General features: G+C 34.5%; 1 protein-coding gene across 2 annotated transcripts; it reads right to left on the bottom strand.

Moving 5' to 3' along the window:
* Positions 1-241: 241 nt before the first annotated feature.
* Positions 242-16,706, bottom strand: LOC134802032 (uncharacterized). 2 transcript variants are annotated; one of them, XM_063774733.1, is made up of 7 exons: positions 16,502-16,706; positions 11,152-11,355; positions 2,778-2,972; positions 2,292-2,501; positions 1,852-1,984; positions 958-1,132; positions 242-633 (listed from the first exon to the last, which is right to left on the bottom strand). In XM_063774733.1, the coding sequence occupies exons 1-7, from the start codon at positions 16,649-16,651 to the stop codon at positions 495-497; spliced, it is 1,206 nt and encodes a 401-aa protein (XP_063630803.1). In that variant the 5' UTR covers positions 16,652-16,706; the 3' UTR covers positions 242-494. The 2 variants fall into 2 exon arrangements, with proteins under 2 accessions (XP_063630803.1, XP_063630735.1); XM_063774665.1 differs by having other exon boundaries at positions 243-633; positions 11,152-11,351; positions 16,498-16,706.
* Between the last annotated feature and the right edge of the window lie 372 nt (positions 16,707-17,078).

Here is a 17,078-nt window from a genome sequence, read left to right on the forward strand (position 1 = left end):
CCACGACACGTGACCAACAAACGAGCCGTTGCTAGCACGTGCATCCCTGCCGTACACTACACGTGCCGCACCTAAACAACAAAAACTTTACAAAACAGAGGTAGAGTTTAAAAATAAAAATAGGACATTTTTTAAAGTTTATATTATAGCCATAGTAATGCTATGGCGAACTTGATCTTAGAAATCGCACAAGAACTTTAATACCAAGTTTATGTTTTACCAGAAAATTTCGGCTATAAAATATACGCTATATTCGGTATACACTAAACCAGAATAAAGGGTTTTTATATATGAGTCAGTGTCGTCAGTGACAGTACCAATAAATTACCCAATAACAGACATATATATAACTAACTAACACACAAATAATTATACGGATAGATCTATCTACAAGATCTGGGCGCTAGATTCTATTGAACTGATGGTTACCTCAAAACGAAACCCAGAAAAAAGTCCCCCTTTAAGTCCCTCATTAATCGTCTAATTTAGTTTTTTTATGAACTTTTGACTTGTGGACACGGAGGCCCGCAACAATCACGCGGATCGTAGTAGTAGTATCTGCAAGGGTGCAAAGTGTACTCTTCACCAGTAGCGTAGCATCGCCCGAGGTTTAACATATCTTCTAAGTCACACCTGTAAAGAATTGTAGGTGTAGCATACAGCAAGGCACCTAAACAAAGTAGAAACTACTAAGCTCTCAACTGTACGAAAAATACAGCAGTGTCGTTTCCGTACTTATCCAGCTATACTCGTAAGTCTGGATAAATTGCTTTTTTCCTGAGGTTGGATTAAAGGCTATTAAAGTATAAGAAGGTTTTTCTTGTTTTTACATGATGAAGGTGGCAACCAAGCACAAGTGCCTCTCTGGTAAAATTCGGTATGGAGTTCACTCCACAGCCGAAGCATTTGCGGAAGTAAATTCCAGGGCAGGAAAAGAAAGATATTTAATTTACTAACTTAGCCTCTGTAAGCAGCTGCTGCTCGTCTTCGCTTAGCTCGGGGATAGTATACTGCTCGACGCCGAACCGACCCACCGTGACGGGGGTAGCACAGACGGGCATTCCGTAGCACTTTTCCGGGTCACTCTGCTCCACCAGCGCACTGTCGAGTGTTGTGGGTGTCTCGAACATTCCTACCAAAGTATGAGAAAATGTATGGTGAATACATCAATTTGCAACGAGAATTCGCCAGATTTAAACCAATGTGTTTCCTGTCATAAGTATAGGTACCAGTGGCGGCGCGTCAAAAATATCCATAGGCAAGCCGGGGCTAATTTTGCTTACATATTTCCTTTACAACTTCCAAATTTCCAAAAACAGGCAAGCCGGGGAGAATCGGCTTTTGTGGACGCGCCGCCACTGATAGGTACCTACCTACATAATAAAACTCCTTACTTTAACTTTAAGACTGCAGCAGCAAGTACAGGGATAATAAATCAAAGGTCTGCCTGAAAACCGGCGTTGTAGTAAATACGGTACACTGCAACCTGAGACTGCAACATTAAGCTGAGGCAAGCTCCTATTTTAACACTCATGGATATTTCTCCCTTAGATGTGCGAATCAATTTCTTAGTTTTTTAAGTCTAAATTTAAGGTTTATCTGTAAAACTTGTGTTACACTATCTGTTAACTCTGCCATTCCATGTGATGTTGAATAAAAATGTTCTAATATGTCTATGTATGAAAACAATTCGCCTAGATTTGGAGTCTGAAGTTATCGATAAGCACAATGTAGAAGACGAACTAGTGGTAATAATCGATTAAATGATATAGGTAATCGATTTGATTTTTTTTCTTTTCTTTTGGTGATTGAAGTAAGAGATGAAAGCTAAGATTAAAAAAATAATAAAACCTTTCATAATGTTCAACACGAATCTTCCTGTAGAGAAGCCGATAGAAAGATGCCCCTGCTCGTTGTTGCTCTTCACCCTGCAGATAATGTCGTCGGCATCGCGCACTAGTCGGCTCAGGCAGTTCAACGTTTTCTACATCAAAAACCATTATTTTCGAAGCAAAATTTCAAAATTTAATTACTTGATAGTTCAAGCAGGGTATAATTTGAAAGAGCTTAGCCTGTAAGTACAATACAAAACAATTAGGTATTAATTTCTTTGCTGTACAAAAAGAAAAATATTAAAGAAAATGTAAAATAAAATACCATCCGTGTTATAAAAATTTTATAATTGCATGAGATAATTGAAAGTTTGTAAGGAACCCTCGGTGCGCGAATTATACGTATATCACTATAGTGTATGGTTTTTCAAGTCATATAATAAAGCCCGAATTACCTACCTTGGGTACGTTGCAGTCGAAGGGGTTAGGCTTAGCGGTGGAAAATACCGGCACGCGCGTGCAACGGCCGCAGCCGCCGACCACCGCCACGCTGGACTTGGAGGGGTCGTCGCCCATCATGGAGGCGTACAGCTGGTTGGCGCGCATGGCGTTTATAGAGTTCACACCCAGTACTCGGCGCGGGTTGTACGTGCCAAGAACCTTCAATGTCTATAACAGAAGGACAGGTTTCTGAAAAGTGCGGTACATTATCTACCTTGTCATTTTTTAAAGTTGGTGTTTATAGGAGTGTTGACTGTGCAACGAACGTTCTTCGGAATAAATAAGTTAAATTTTAATTATCATACTCCTCATGTTACTGCGTAGGTACATCGCTGAACATATTGAGCATATTTTATTTTTGTTTCCTTCTTATTTCCTGGCTTTGCGCCCCCTCTTCAGAAGTGGTCAAGCTGATTAATATAAGTGTGTCACAAATGAACTAACATGCGCGCACAGAGCGTAGTTGCAGTCGACCGGGGGCGTCTGCACGGCGAGGATGGCGTACGGGCAGAACTGTGAGACGGCGATGGCGGTGGTGCGCACGAACCGCATGTTCTTCAAGAACAGCTCGCGGTCCAGCTCGCAGCAGCAAGGGGGCAGCTCGTAGCAGCCGCCACAGATCAGCACTACGTCTGCATCCTGAGATGATAGTTAGGTATTTGGTTTACAAGGGGGCAAAGTTATTGTTTAACTCCTCGTGCAGGAGTCGTGCTATTATTAATACCCGAGCAAGTGAAAGATTCCAAAATTGAACCACGAGTGCAGCAAGTGGTTCGAATAGTGGAATCTTGAACGTCGCGAGGGTCTTAAGGCATTAGGGTTAAATAAACTTTGCTACCGAGTGAAACGGAACATTTTTCATCACACCAACGCGAGGAAAACACTAACTATAAAACATTAAATTCAAATCCAAATGAACGCTCTTAAATATTTATCATTAAAAATCAACTAAATAACATGAGGAAACAAGTCAAAATTTGCATCAAATTACTTTGCCACTCTTGTGGATAAAATGCTTTTGAACTTTTCAACGAAAGATCGACGAGAGCGTTTACGAAAAACATAGTAATAAGTAAGTAAATATTCTTTATTGCACCAATAATTATACATTTTACATAGGGTAGACCGAGGCGAATCGGGTCATTTTTTGTTTGACGGTCAATAAATACAATTTTTAAGGTGATACTGTTTTTATTAATATTCAGTTGGATAAATTATTTACTAATGAACAGAATCCAAGGTTTAGACATAAAATAAAACTTAAATATGATTTATGAAAACTTAAATAAAATACAAAACCTCTTAATTAATCCGATTCGCCCCATTTTAAGGGGTAAAACGGATCAAAAAAACTCTGTCATAAAATCTTAATTAATAATGGTTAACAATGTTAATCATATGATTAAGAATCACAAAGGTCAAATAATTGAGATCAACTATCATTGGTATCTTTAATGTTGCATTTGAGCATTATTTTTATTCCTCCTTTCTAGTTAAATTTTTTATCACGCCACCTACAGAAAGCGCAACATAATATGAAATATCATTCCTATATGCTACTATATATTTTAACAATAAATCCAAAACATGCTAATGGCCATTTAGCAACAAAATCGAATAACTTAAATGAAAATAAACAAAAACTGTAAACTTTTGCAAACCAAAACATGAAAAATCACACATATCCGATTCACCCCATATGAGAAAATTAGTTATTGGTAACAAAAGACTCTACGTAGGGACAGCGGTTTCGTTAAAACCTTATTAGCAGCTGTAGTCATATTTTCTCCCGACCATTCCCCCTGATACCTCTTCTTTTTATACGTCCGCACCATCTAAAACATGCGAACATAAAATAAGTCAAAAAAAAAACGTCCAAAAACCTTGTTTTATAATGTAATCCTAATCGCCCCCAATCAGATGATCCGAATAACCCCATATCATATGTTTGAATTACTTTCGCGTAACGGAAATATACTTTTAAATACAATAAAACCAAAATCAAATCAGGAAACACTATGCGCCATTAACAATAAGTAACAACAATTACAAACCTTTATCCTTTTGCGTTTACTTTTATCACGGACTGTATTTGCACATTTTTTACATCGGCGGTAAAATCACAATACACCTGTACCATAGTCTAATAAAACATGGTCTTCCATTCCCAGAGTGACACGGGCCTACGTCACAACAACATGGCCGCTATATATAGCGCTATCGCATATTATCATATAGTGCTGTCGCATGATGACGTAGGCCCGTGTCAGTTAGGTGACCTAGAAAAGACGGGAATGGAGTACCAGGCGGAGTATATTATTATACCATGACCTGTACGAGCGATTCATCGGGAAGTGTCGCCGTGACCGACGCGTGAGCAGGGACAGGAACCGGTTACCTTAACCGGGGTTTTTCATAGGGTTATTTTAGAGGTGTTTATAAAAACCCCTACCATAACGGTAACCGCTTAATAAGGTAACACTTTGATTCGGTAACCCTATCAGATCGAGTTAACCTCTGTTACCGGTAATCGAAATAAAAACCCAGTCTATTCAGTTACCTCATTATGAGGTTTTTGACCAGTTCAAACGATTGTAATCTTTACGCACACTTAAATTCAACTTATTATTGAATAACCGAGGTTGGCATGGGCGGTCTATGAAGCCTCCAGCACAAACAAGTTTTTTTGCCTTTCCTTTGTTTATCGTTATACCTTACCAAGGACCGGAAAACCCCTCTTTACGCTTAATCCTATCAATTCGGTAACCCAATCGATTCGGTTACCTTATCATTCGGTAACCCTATCATACTGTTACCTGATTGTAATGGTAACCTTATTGAAACGGTAACCCTAACCTTTAACCGAGTTAATCTCAAAACCCCATCGCGATAGGGTTTTTGTTAAGGGTTTTTAACAGGTTTTCATTCAGTTATGGTAACCTTTATTATCGGTTGCTTACTGGTTTGCTACATTAATAGTACATTATTGTCGAGGCTCGGAAGTAGCTACTTGCAGGCTGAGGATTCGTTTTAAACGGACGACCTTGGGAGTCCGTTTAATTGAATCCGAAGCCATCAAGTAGCCTTCCAGCCGAGTCATATATAGTGCTTTTCTCAAAAATGGTGCAAGAAATATAAATATCATACAAATATTTTACAAAAGCAACGTTCTTACGTATAAATTTTCACAGAAAAAAGTAGAAACAATTGAAAAAATGAGCTATGCCGCCTTTTTATTTTTTTAATAAAAAATAGAAGTGTATTTTTCTGCCGAAAATACGCCAACCTATTTGAGACAGCTAAATAGTCGCGGTACTAATCATCTGTTTGGCTGTTTAATGGGCCTGTGCCTTCATTTGATATGGCCATTTCAACTTTTAAAAAGTTTGGAACTCGACAAATAATGGAATTTGTATGCAACATTGCAGTCCCAAAATCGAGACTGCAATGTTTTTAACTTTTTAATTTTTGACTGACCATAAACTACGCGCTTCGCGACCTATTTTTTAAACGGCAAAATCGACTTTGCCGTCCATTTTTGAGAAAAGTAGTTTTAGTGATGTGCCGTCAGAACTAAAAAAAAATACTAAAAAAATTGTTTATTTTATTTACTTTATTTATATTTTGTTGATTTTATTGACTTTATTTATTGAATTTATTGAATTTATTGAATTTATTGAATTTATTGAATTTATTGAATTTATTGAATTTATTGAATTTATTGAATTTATTGAATTTATTGAATTTATTGAATTTATTAAATTTATTAAATTTATTAAATTTATTAAATTTATTAAATTTATTAAATTTATTAAATTTATTAAATTTATTAAATTTATTAAATTTATTAAATTTATTATATTTATTAAATTTATTAAATTTATTAAATTTATTAAATTTATTAAATTTATTAAATTTATTAAATTTATTAAATTTATTTAATTTATTTAATTTATTTAATTTATTTAATTTATTTAATTTATTTAATTTATTTAATTTATTTAATTTATTTAATTTATTTAATTTATTTAATTTATTAAATTTATTAAATTTATTAAATTTATTTAATTTATTTAATTTATTTAATTTATTTAATTTATTTAATTTATTTAATTTATTTAATTTATTTAATTTATTAAATTTATTTAATTTATTAAATTTATTTAATTTATTAAATTTATTTAATTTATTTAATTTATTTAATTTATTTAATTTATTTAATTTATTTAATTTATTTAATTTATTTAATTTATTTAATTTATTTAATTTATTTAATTTATTTAATTTATTTAATTTATTTAATTTATTTAATTTATTTAATTTATTTAATTTATTTAATTTATTTAATTTATTTAATTTATTTAATTTATTTAATTTATTTAATTTATTAAATTTATTAAATTTATTAAATTTATTTAATTTATTTAATTTATTTAATTTATTTAATTTATTTAATTTATTTAATTTATTTAATTTATTTAATTTATTTAATTTATTTAATTTATTTAATTTATTTAATTTATTTAATTTATTTAATTTATTTAATTTATTTAATTTATTTAATTTATTTAATTTATTTAATTTATTTAATTTATTTAATTTATTTAATTTATTTAATTTATTTAATTTATTTAATTTATTTAATTTATTTAATTTATTTAATTTATTTAATTTATTTCATTTAATTTATTTATTTTAGTTATAATATAATAATATTTATAATAAGGGGCTATTCATAAATTACGTCATTTCAAATTAGGGGGGGGGGGGGTCTGGACATCGGATGACGGTAGCATGAAGTAGGGTAAATGTAGGGGATAAAGTAGGGGAAATGGGGTCATTTGAAGCATGATTTTTGGATGATTATAGGGGGGGGGGGGTCAAAAATGGTCAAAAATCGATGACGTAATTTATGGACAGCCCCTAAGAACACACCACACAGGTAAGGTATAAAGATAAACAAAGGAAAGGCAAAAAAACTTGTTTGTGCTGGAGGCTTCATAGACCGCCCATGCCAACCTCGGTTATTCAATAATAAGTTGAATTTAAGTGTGCGTAAAGATTACAATCGTTTGAACTGGTCAAAAACCTCATAATGAGGTAACTGAATAGACTGGGTTTTTATTTCGGTTACCGGTAACAGAGGTTAACTCGATCTGATAGGGTTACCGAATCAAAGTGTTACCTTATTAAGCGTTTACCGTTATGGTAGGGGTTTTTATAAACACCTCTAAAATAACCCTATGAAAAACCCCGGTTAAGGTAACCGGTTCCTGTCCCTGTAACTAAAATAATTAAAATAAATAAAATAAATAAATTAAATGAAATAAATGAAATAAATTAAATAAATAAAATAAAATAAATAAATTAAATAAATTAAATAAATTAAATAAATTAAATAAATTAAATAAATTAAATAAATTAAATAAATTAAATAAATTAAATAAATTAAATAAATTAAATAAATTAAATAAATTAAATAAATTAAATAAATTAAATAAATTAAATAAATTAAATAAATTAAATAAATTAAATAAATTAAATAAATTAAATAAATTAAATAAATTAAATAAATTAAATAAATTAAATAAATTAAATAAATTAAATAAATTAAATAAATTAAATAAATTAAATAAATTAAATAAATTAAATAAATTAAATAAATTAAATAAATTAAATAAATTAAATAAATTAAATAAATTAAATAAATTAAATAAATTAAATAAATTAAATAAATTAAATAAATTAAATAAATTAAATAAATTAAATAAATTAAATAAATTAGATAAATTAGATAAATTAAATAAATGAAATAAATTAAATAAATTTAATAAATTAAATAAATTAAATAAATTTAATAAATTTAATAAATTTAATAAATTTAATAAATTAAATAAATTTAATAAATTTAATAAATTCAATAAATTCAATAAATAAATTAAATTAAATAAATTTAATAAATAAAGTCAATAAAATCAACAAAATATAAATAAAGTAAATAAAATAAACAATTTTTTTAGTATTTTTTTTTAGTTCTGACGGCACATCACTAAAACTACTTTTCTCAAAAATGGACGGCAAAGTCGATTTTGCCGTTTAAAAAATAGGTCGCGAAGCGCGTAGTTTATGGTCAGTCAAAAATTAAAAAGTTAAAAACATTGCAGTCTCGATTTTGGGACTGCAATGTTGCATACAAATTCCATTATTTGTCGAGTTCCAAACTTTTTAAAAGTTAAAATGGCCATATCAAATGAAGGCACAGGCCCATTAAACAGCCAAACAGATAATTAGTACCGCGACTATTTAGCTGTCTCAAATAGGTTGGCGTATTTTCGGCAGAAAAATACACTTCTATTTTTTTATTAAAAAAATAAAAAGGCGGCATAGCTAATTTTTTCAATTGTTTCTACTTTTTTCTGTGAAAATATATACGTAAGAACGTTGCTTTTGTAAAATATTTCTATGATATTTATATTTCTTGCACCATTTTTGAGAAAAGCACTATATATGACTCGGCTGGAAGGCTACTTGCTGGCTTCGGATTCAATTAAACGGACTCCCAAGGTCGTCCGTTTAAAACGAATCCTCAGCCTGCAAGTAGCTACTTCCGAGCCTCGACAATAATGTACTATTAATGTAGCAAACCAGTAAGCAACCGATAATAAAGGTTACCATAACTGAATGAAAACCTGTTAAAAACCCTTAACAAAAACCCTATCGCGATGGGGTTTTGAGATTAACTCGGTTAAAGGTTAGGGTTACCGTTTCAATAAGGTTACCATTACAATCAGGTAACAGTATGATAGGGTTACCGAATGATAAGGTAACCGAATCGATTGGGTTACCGAATTGATAGGATTAAGCGTAAAGAGGGGTTTTCCGGTCCTTGCGCGTGAGTCTTTTCCAATGGCAGTAACTGTGGCGACATGCGTTAGGAACAGAGCGAACGCGGGACGCTGATTGAATGGCTGTAAGTTACAGCCTGTAACTAACCGCGATCTTTCAAATTTTACAGAAATGCTTATTTTGATCCGATTTCCCCAGTGATCCGAATCGCCTCGGTCTACCCTACATGTAAAACTACAAAGAAATTTTAACGGAAAAATACAACCAGGTAACAACAGGTGGTCGTATCGTTAAAAAGCGATCTCTTCCAGACAACCTTTGGGTAGCAGGAAATGTAGAACTCAAACAAAAGTCAACAGGTAGTATATAATAATAATATATAATAATTCAGCCTATATACGTCCCACTGCTGGGCACAGGCCTCCTCTGATGCGCGAGAGGGCTTGGGCTATAGTCCCCACGCTAGCCCAATGCGGATTGGGGACTTCACATACACCTTTGAATTTCTTCGCAGATGCATGTATGCAGGTTTCCTCACGATGTTTTCCTTCACCGAAAAGCTAGTGGTAAATATCAAATGATATTTCGTACGTAAGTTCCGAAAAAGTCATTGACACGAGCCAGGATTAAAACCCGCGACCTCCGGATTGAAAGTCGGACGTCATATCCACTCGGCCACCACCGCTTTCACAACAGGTAGTGCACGGAGCAAAATATGGAGACTATTAAACACAAACACACATATTACATACTACTTATATTAGTATTACAACAAAACCTAATACCCAAATAAATATACATAATATATATTTATACTTACATATATACATATATAAAATGGCAACTTAAGGCAGAGATAAAAAGTATACTTTCAGATGATTTTTGAAAATGGGGAGAGATTTAGCTAATCTTAATTCTACTGGCAAAGCATTCCACAACCGAACAGCCCGGAAGGTAGGTAAACGAGGTGTTATAAAATTTACACATATATTATTATATTTTTACATAGATGACTGTTTCACGTTTAATTCATTGATATCAAGGCATTTCCCACTCACTTTACCTTTCATTGGTGTCAAAGTGCCAAGTCGGGACGTGGATCCTGCTCGTACCAATGAGGATTGCATCCCGGATTTTCGGGACGTACCTACTATGTACGATAATATCAAATCGTACTTACGATATTGTATCAATCGTATTTACCAGTCGCTTAACGGCGTAGGAAAAGATCGTGAGGAAACGGGACTAATTCTAAATATTCCAAAAGCCTAGTCTCCCCTCGGGGGAAGTCTGCATAACAATAAGTCGTAAGTCTATAACTTTTTATTTTATTTATATTACCTATGATACCAGTCCTACCTAGGTATGAAAATTATGGTTTTCAACCGTATGGCTCGAGATTTTAAACTTTATTTCCTTACCAATCTTACTTACCTAAGACCGAGAAGTGTTTTTTGTGATGAGTCTCCTTCAGAATTCTCGGCGAACCCATCGAATCCTCCTTCAATACCAACGGTTGTCGTTTGAGCAACAAACAAACAGCAACACTCCCTAACTGTACATCGGTGGACCTTATTACAAAAGGCATAAGGTCCACCGATGTACAGTTGAGCGTTTTCCAAAAAAAGTGTACATTTCATTCATGTCTTCAAAATATTGACTTCTTGGGCTCATTTTACTCAGAATCATTTGTACATTCACGCCTCATACATGAAAAAATGTGTCCCAAAATTTTATATGAAAAATATTTTTTCCAGTGCGTCACGTTCATACAAATAAAAAAAAATTATACAAGAATGTGACGATCTGGAAAGGAAATCTTTGGACACATTTTACAAATGATTCTCAGTAAAATGAGCCCAAGAAGTCAATATTTTGAAGACATGAATGAAATGTACACTTTTTTTGGAAAACGCTCAGTTAACAGTTTGGGCGATGGTACCTGAAAAAATGTGAACGTAAACCATCTTACATGTAAAGCATTCTTAAGAAACTGCTTTCCCTGATACGCTTCGATCTCGGGGCTGGTGTCGATGTGCGCCAAGTCCGTGGCCACGCCCAGCACGGACCGGTCCGGCTCGTTTTCGTACAGCGCCAACGTTTTGATCACTCGCTGCTGTTTGAGGAACAACGACACGATTTGACCAACGTCGGTGCCTGCCCCGATTATTGCTACCTAGAACATAGACATATCGAAAATTACTAAACCAAAACGTAAATTGTTCTGAAAAATACTGAGTTTACTTAGGGAGGTCATTCTCGTCTAATTGCCACGACTCTTTATATACATTTTCCGCGTAATATAGGCAGGCGTGGCTCACTCTGCGATCTCGTCGCTTTGCAACAGGTAGCTACAAGTACATCCGTTCCACACCAATTTTGGTGGCTAGCCATAAGCCGCGCGTGGCGCTGTCGCCACCTAGCGGCCATATCTGTCCTGATCGTAACAGACGCGTTTTGATAGAGAGTGAGTCTTCTGTACCTAGTACTATTATTTATTCTGCGTATAGGTCGGCTAGGTGGAGATGTTTTGTTCCTTGAGTAGGTAGGTACAGTTTCAGTGTAGATTTGACCGCGACCCATACCGCGACCGATATATTAGAAACTCTAAAAGCACAGAAGTCGGTACCGACCAATACAGGTGGTTGTAGGTAGGTAGCTACTTACACCCACCTGTATTTGTAGGTACCGACTTCTGTGCTTTAGAGTTTATAAATTTATTTGTGTATTGTGTTAGTATTTATTAATAAACAAGTCTCAGTTTTTTTTATAAATGAATTACAATGTCAACTGCACATTCTGTTGTATTCTGTTAGATTCTGTTTTTATGTTGTGTTGTTTTGTGTTTGTTTTACGCACGGACGTAAAGAGTATAGTGTACACTGGCCAAAAAGTGTGTATCCACATGAGAGGTCAAACCTGAGCCCTCCATCTCTTTCTAATTAGGGTGACCATAAGTCATATGAATGTGGGATATTAGCATAAGATGGAATGTATAGTTTGGCCAGGATCTTTTCTCATTCGTGCATAATCAGAGAGAATCATACTGTATTTTCCCTATGCTAGTATAATTGCCCCAGAAAAGATATGGATATTTTTTTTTTCTCTTCTGTAAAACGCTTCACACAACTTTACTTAATTTAGTCGTTATAAAGCTTTTAGTCGTTATAAAAGCTGTTACCTACAGATGGGATGGGCGTATTGGATCGCGATCAATGCGATCATGGTTGATTGTGAGGAAGGTGGTCCGCCGTACGTCCATCGTACGTATTGGGTGAAAACCAGCGTAGTGTCTTACAGACACTGCTTATGCTGAGCGGCATCCTATTTGGTGTATGTTTACTGTATTGTTAACTTTATGTTGTACTTACCGTAATGTAGGTATGTTTTTGTACGCCAAATAAATATTTTCTGTTTCTATTTATTTCTATCAAAGACTATTCTATAAGAGAGAGCGAGACAGATATCCAGGGCCGGGTAAAACTTTGTAGTTGTGCTTGGTAATTCGCAAATCGTATCGATTAAAAACGCTGCCTTCGGTCGTGTTTTAATTTATCACCACTCGTTGCGAATTTAATTCCTACTTTCAACACTTGCAACGCAAATAAATTTATATTATTACTATGCCCACTGGTTATCGATACTAGTCATTTTGTCAAGCCCTAGCGTAGCGTAACAATTTATGTTTTTACACGAAATTATCTTGATTATTTACTAAAATGATAAAATATTAGCACACGACGAAATAAAAACTTACATTTAACTGTGTGAACCGGCATTCTACACTATTTATGCTCTTCATAATTCATAATTTAACAAAATACCTATCACTATCAATATCATACTCAAGGTGTGTTCATATACGTGATGACTTCCCTTTTGCATACTTTAGCTATTCTTTAAGCGTAAGCGTCATCGTAGATCTGTAATTGAAAGAAAATTTTCAAATTTGCCGCTTTTGTATACTGACGGAAATGTCGGCCCAACCTATATAGAATCGATTACATATATATAAATAGTTAGAATTAACGTTCCAGTAATTAAATATTATGTATAAATATGAGTCTGTAATGTCCAAGGACTTCGGATTTAATTTTTGGCAATTACGTAGCTCTCATTACGTGAACCGAATAATTAAACATGCCGAAATAAGTATATCTTTATTTATTTATTAGTATACTATTTAGGTAAAGTTATTTTTACATTAAGTATGAAAAAACAATTTTGTAACACCGATCCAAATCGTACCGACATCATGGTCACCCTAATCGTCATCAAGTTGGGGATACCAATTAATATTCAAAGTTACTACAATTTCTACCATATTCAATTTACTGTTTTTTTTTTGTTGCGCACATGCTTGGCTTAATCAGTTAATAATATTAACATCATAATAATTAACAAATTACTTAAAAGATATCAGAACTGTAATTGGAAACTAAAATAGTATAAGAAGGTAATGAATTTCAGTAGTATATTGATATAATTTCTACCACAATGGTATCTTTTTAACATTGGCAACATGTGCGAGTGAGACACAGGGCTCGGGTTTTTCTATCTCATGTGGACCGTTTTCTCTAGTCTGGTAAGAACAACATTCTGTCTCGGTGATAAGGTTCAAATTAGTATAGCAAAAAAAGTGACAACTCGCTCCAGTTTAAACAATATAACTTCATGGTTTTACGTGACAATGGGTACACTGAAAATCCTAAGCCGCGTATCCATTAGAGGCAGCCTCGGGTCGAGCTAGGGCTTACAATACCGGGATCCCGGGATCCCGAAATACCGGGATCCCGTCTTTTTAAACGTATTTTTCAATACCGGTATTTTTAAATGCAATACCGGGATCCCGGTATTTTCAAAAACAAGGAAAATTTGCAGTATAAACCATTTATAGCCATTACAATGGTCATATTCGGCTGTATTAAGAAGCTTACTACACGTCAGACGCATCTAAATTGCATCTAGGCCTTATTTTATTATTGAAATAAGATCGTTGCCTGAACGTCAGATAAATATTTGGTGGTTGGTGGTGGATGAATCCTGACAGTGAGACTAATATAGTTATTTCTTAAAATTTTATCAATAATTTTAAAGAAAAGAGCAAGGAACAAGTAACTGCAGTATGGCAAACTAATTTAGGCGGAAATTAGAAAAAAAGTTGGCTGGTGGGTTGTTGGACTAAAAAAGTGACTGGTGAAGTCAACCAGTTGGATAAAATTATTGCCAACCTGGAGTGTGAAATAAAATAAAAAACAGATGACGACATTGATTGTTTATTGCTCTAAAAGCTTTTAGGACATATCTGGTGTTACAGTAACCCTTTTGAATTCCCCTTTTTCAATAAAACTATATTTTTTTAAGCGATTCATATTCAATACCGGGATCCCGGGATCCCGGTATTGGTGAAGACAGTTTCGGTATTAATACCGGTATTGTGAGAAGTCCGGTATTTGGAAGCCCTAGGTTGAGCGGCTGCCTCGCCCCGAGGCCGCGCAAGTGGAGACGCTTGCTCAACTTGAGGCTCGCCGCGACACGAAGCAAATTCGTGGCCGCGAGCCGAGCCATATTTTGTCGGTTTTTTTACCGTGCTCAAAGGAGCCTCAGTCCGAGCCGTGCATTTGATGGAGACGATCGACGCGTTTTGGCTTTAAACTTGCGTTGCGGATCAAGCTGAGGCGATTCGCCTCGAGCTGATCACAACGTGCCTCGAGCCTTTGCCTCAGAGCGAGCAGCCTCAAACTGAGGCTGTTTGCTTCAAGTTGAGGCTGCTCGACCCGAGGCTGCCTCTAATGGATACGCGGCTCTAGATATAAGCCTATTTTAGGGTTATTCGCGGATGGTCTAGAACGCAAAATGACTAGTATAATATTTTGTCTATATCGCAATTAGTCTACATCGCAAACGGTCTAGAACGCAAAATGCCCACATTATTTTTTCCGTTTTATCTTAACTTTATAGCGATGTCGACGGAGCCCCGCTTCCGCGGGGCTCCTATTCTGTGCTGTTTGGCCTTCGGCCATTTGAAGATACCTAACGAACCTAACCTACCTATGTAAAATGTGGTGATATAAAAAGTTGGCATTTTGCGTTCTAGACCGTTTGCGATGTAGACTAATTGCGATATAGACAAAATATTACACCATGGTATAATAATATACTCCGCCTGGTACTCCATTCCGAGATTCGCGTATGACCTAACTGACACGCGCCTACGTCATCATGCTGTTTACAGGTTCTCAAACTTTGAAATGTGGGAGAATTTTAACCAACGGTGAAAATTATTTTAACGGCATTAATTTTAAGTTATTCATGTAGAAACATAGTAAAATAAAACAAATCTAATGTATTAAATTAAACTTTATTTATCTATACAAGACAAACGTTTAAAAAACTAATTCACAGTTACACATTAATTACCAAGCTTACGACGTGAAAAGTTTGGAAAACACTGCGACTGCTGACACTGAGCGAGAAGGAAATAACAATTAACACGCGTTCGACAAGGATGACGGTCAGGGCATGAAGTTATCTAGATCCGAATTGTCAAATGTGCACAGCGCTATCCTGTGTTGCCAGTAGTATAAACAGAATTACCCGAAAGTCTGAAATTTCTTTCGTGAATCGGAAGATATTGCTAACGAGTAATTAAAAATGACGTGTTATTGTAAAATTTAAGCTAAAATACATATAAATGAAAATTATAAAATTGTAAAGAAATATTTTAACTTATTAATCATAGGTATAATGTACCCATGTAACATGTTATGTTGAAATAAAGTGGCAATGTTATTGTGACGTAGGCCCGTGTCACTCTGGGAATGGAAGACCATGTTTTATTAGACCATGTCATTTTGCGTTCTAGACCATCCACGAATAACCCCTATTTTAATGTTGTTGTGTATGTGTGTTTCGAATGAAAGCATCATTCGTTCAATTAGACCAAAGACTTGTTTTTTGAGAATGACCCAGGGCCTTACTCTCCGCGCAATGTGCCGGTGCGAAGAAAGGCCTTATGGTGGAAAGGAAAGGAATGTGTCAGAAATGTGAAAATAAATTCCTATAACTACAGTCATCAAAATATTACCTATACCTAGACAGAAAAGCTGTTCTTGGTAAGTTTTCCGGCTTTCTTCGTAAGGCAAACCGATGGGAATCTAGTTCTAATGGTCACCCCGCCAGTGGTTACCTACTTTTAAAAACTGCTCAAGAACTACGCAGATATTTGGTTTGGTTCAGGGTCCACGTAACAATTAACGTGTTATCTACATACATGTGAGTAACCTCTATTACCTAGTTGCAATGTAACCAAAGCCACAAACCTTGCGAGGCGGTACTCTAGGGTTGTAACAGCACTTCTCGCATTCTGAGTCCAACTGCGCTAAAGAATCGGACATTACGAAATTTTGGAATGTAGCCCGTTGAGTGACATAAGGCGTAAGCCGACGTAGAAATTTTACGTGCTTCAACATATTTACACACGAAATTTTGAACACTTTACAATTTTTATGTCTAAATGGTAATATGAAAAGCCGTTTGTTCTTTCGTTAATTATGTCAGTTGGACACTGACAATTTTTATGTGGAAATGGTAATATGGAAAGCTATTGTCGGTCAAACCAATTTGTCAGCCAGTAAGAACCAGGAAAACTATACTCATCCTTTTCTTTTGGGTGCTAGTACTAGTGTAAGACAAAGGTAGTATGATTGTCTCTGTCTATGTTCGAAATGAGACAGGTATGTATGTTTGTTATTTGGTTAATTATGTCAGTTAGACACTGACATTTAAAGACTCCTTTAACCATAGAAGGTAGGATCCTATAGAAGTGGTATACGCGTGCCTCCATGAGGGACAAAACATACGCAATGCGACACTATGGTCGAATTTATTTGTTGCATT

The sequence above is a fragment of the Cydia splendana genome, chromosome 1 (genome assembly GCF_910591565.1).
Source record: "Cydia splendana chromosome 1, ilCydSple1.2, whole genome shotgun sequence".
NCBI classification, from domain to species: Eukaryota; Metazoa; Arthropoda; class Insecta; order Lepidoptera; family Tortricidae; genus Cydia; species Cydia splendana.

Coding starts and splice junctions, on each gene's coding strand:
- LOC134802032 (XM_063774733.1), bottom strand. CDS start 16,651: ATGTTGAAGCACGTAAAATTTCTACGTCGGCTTACGCCTTATGTCACT. Junction 11,356..16,501: donor CTAGAGTACCGCCTCGCAAG/GTTTGTGGCTTT, acceptor TCTATGTTCTAG/GTAGCAATAATCGGGGCAGG. Junction 1,985..2,291: donor TCGACTGCAACGTACCCAAG/GTAGGTAATTCG, acceptor TTTTTGATGTAG/AAAACGTTGAACTGCCTGAG.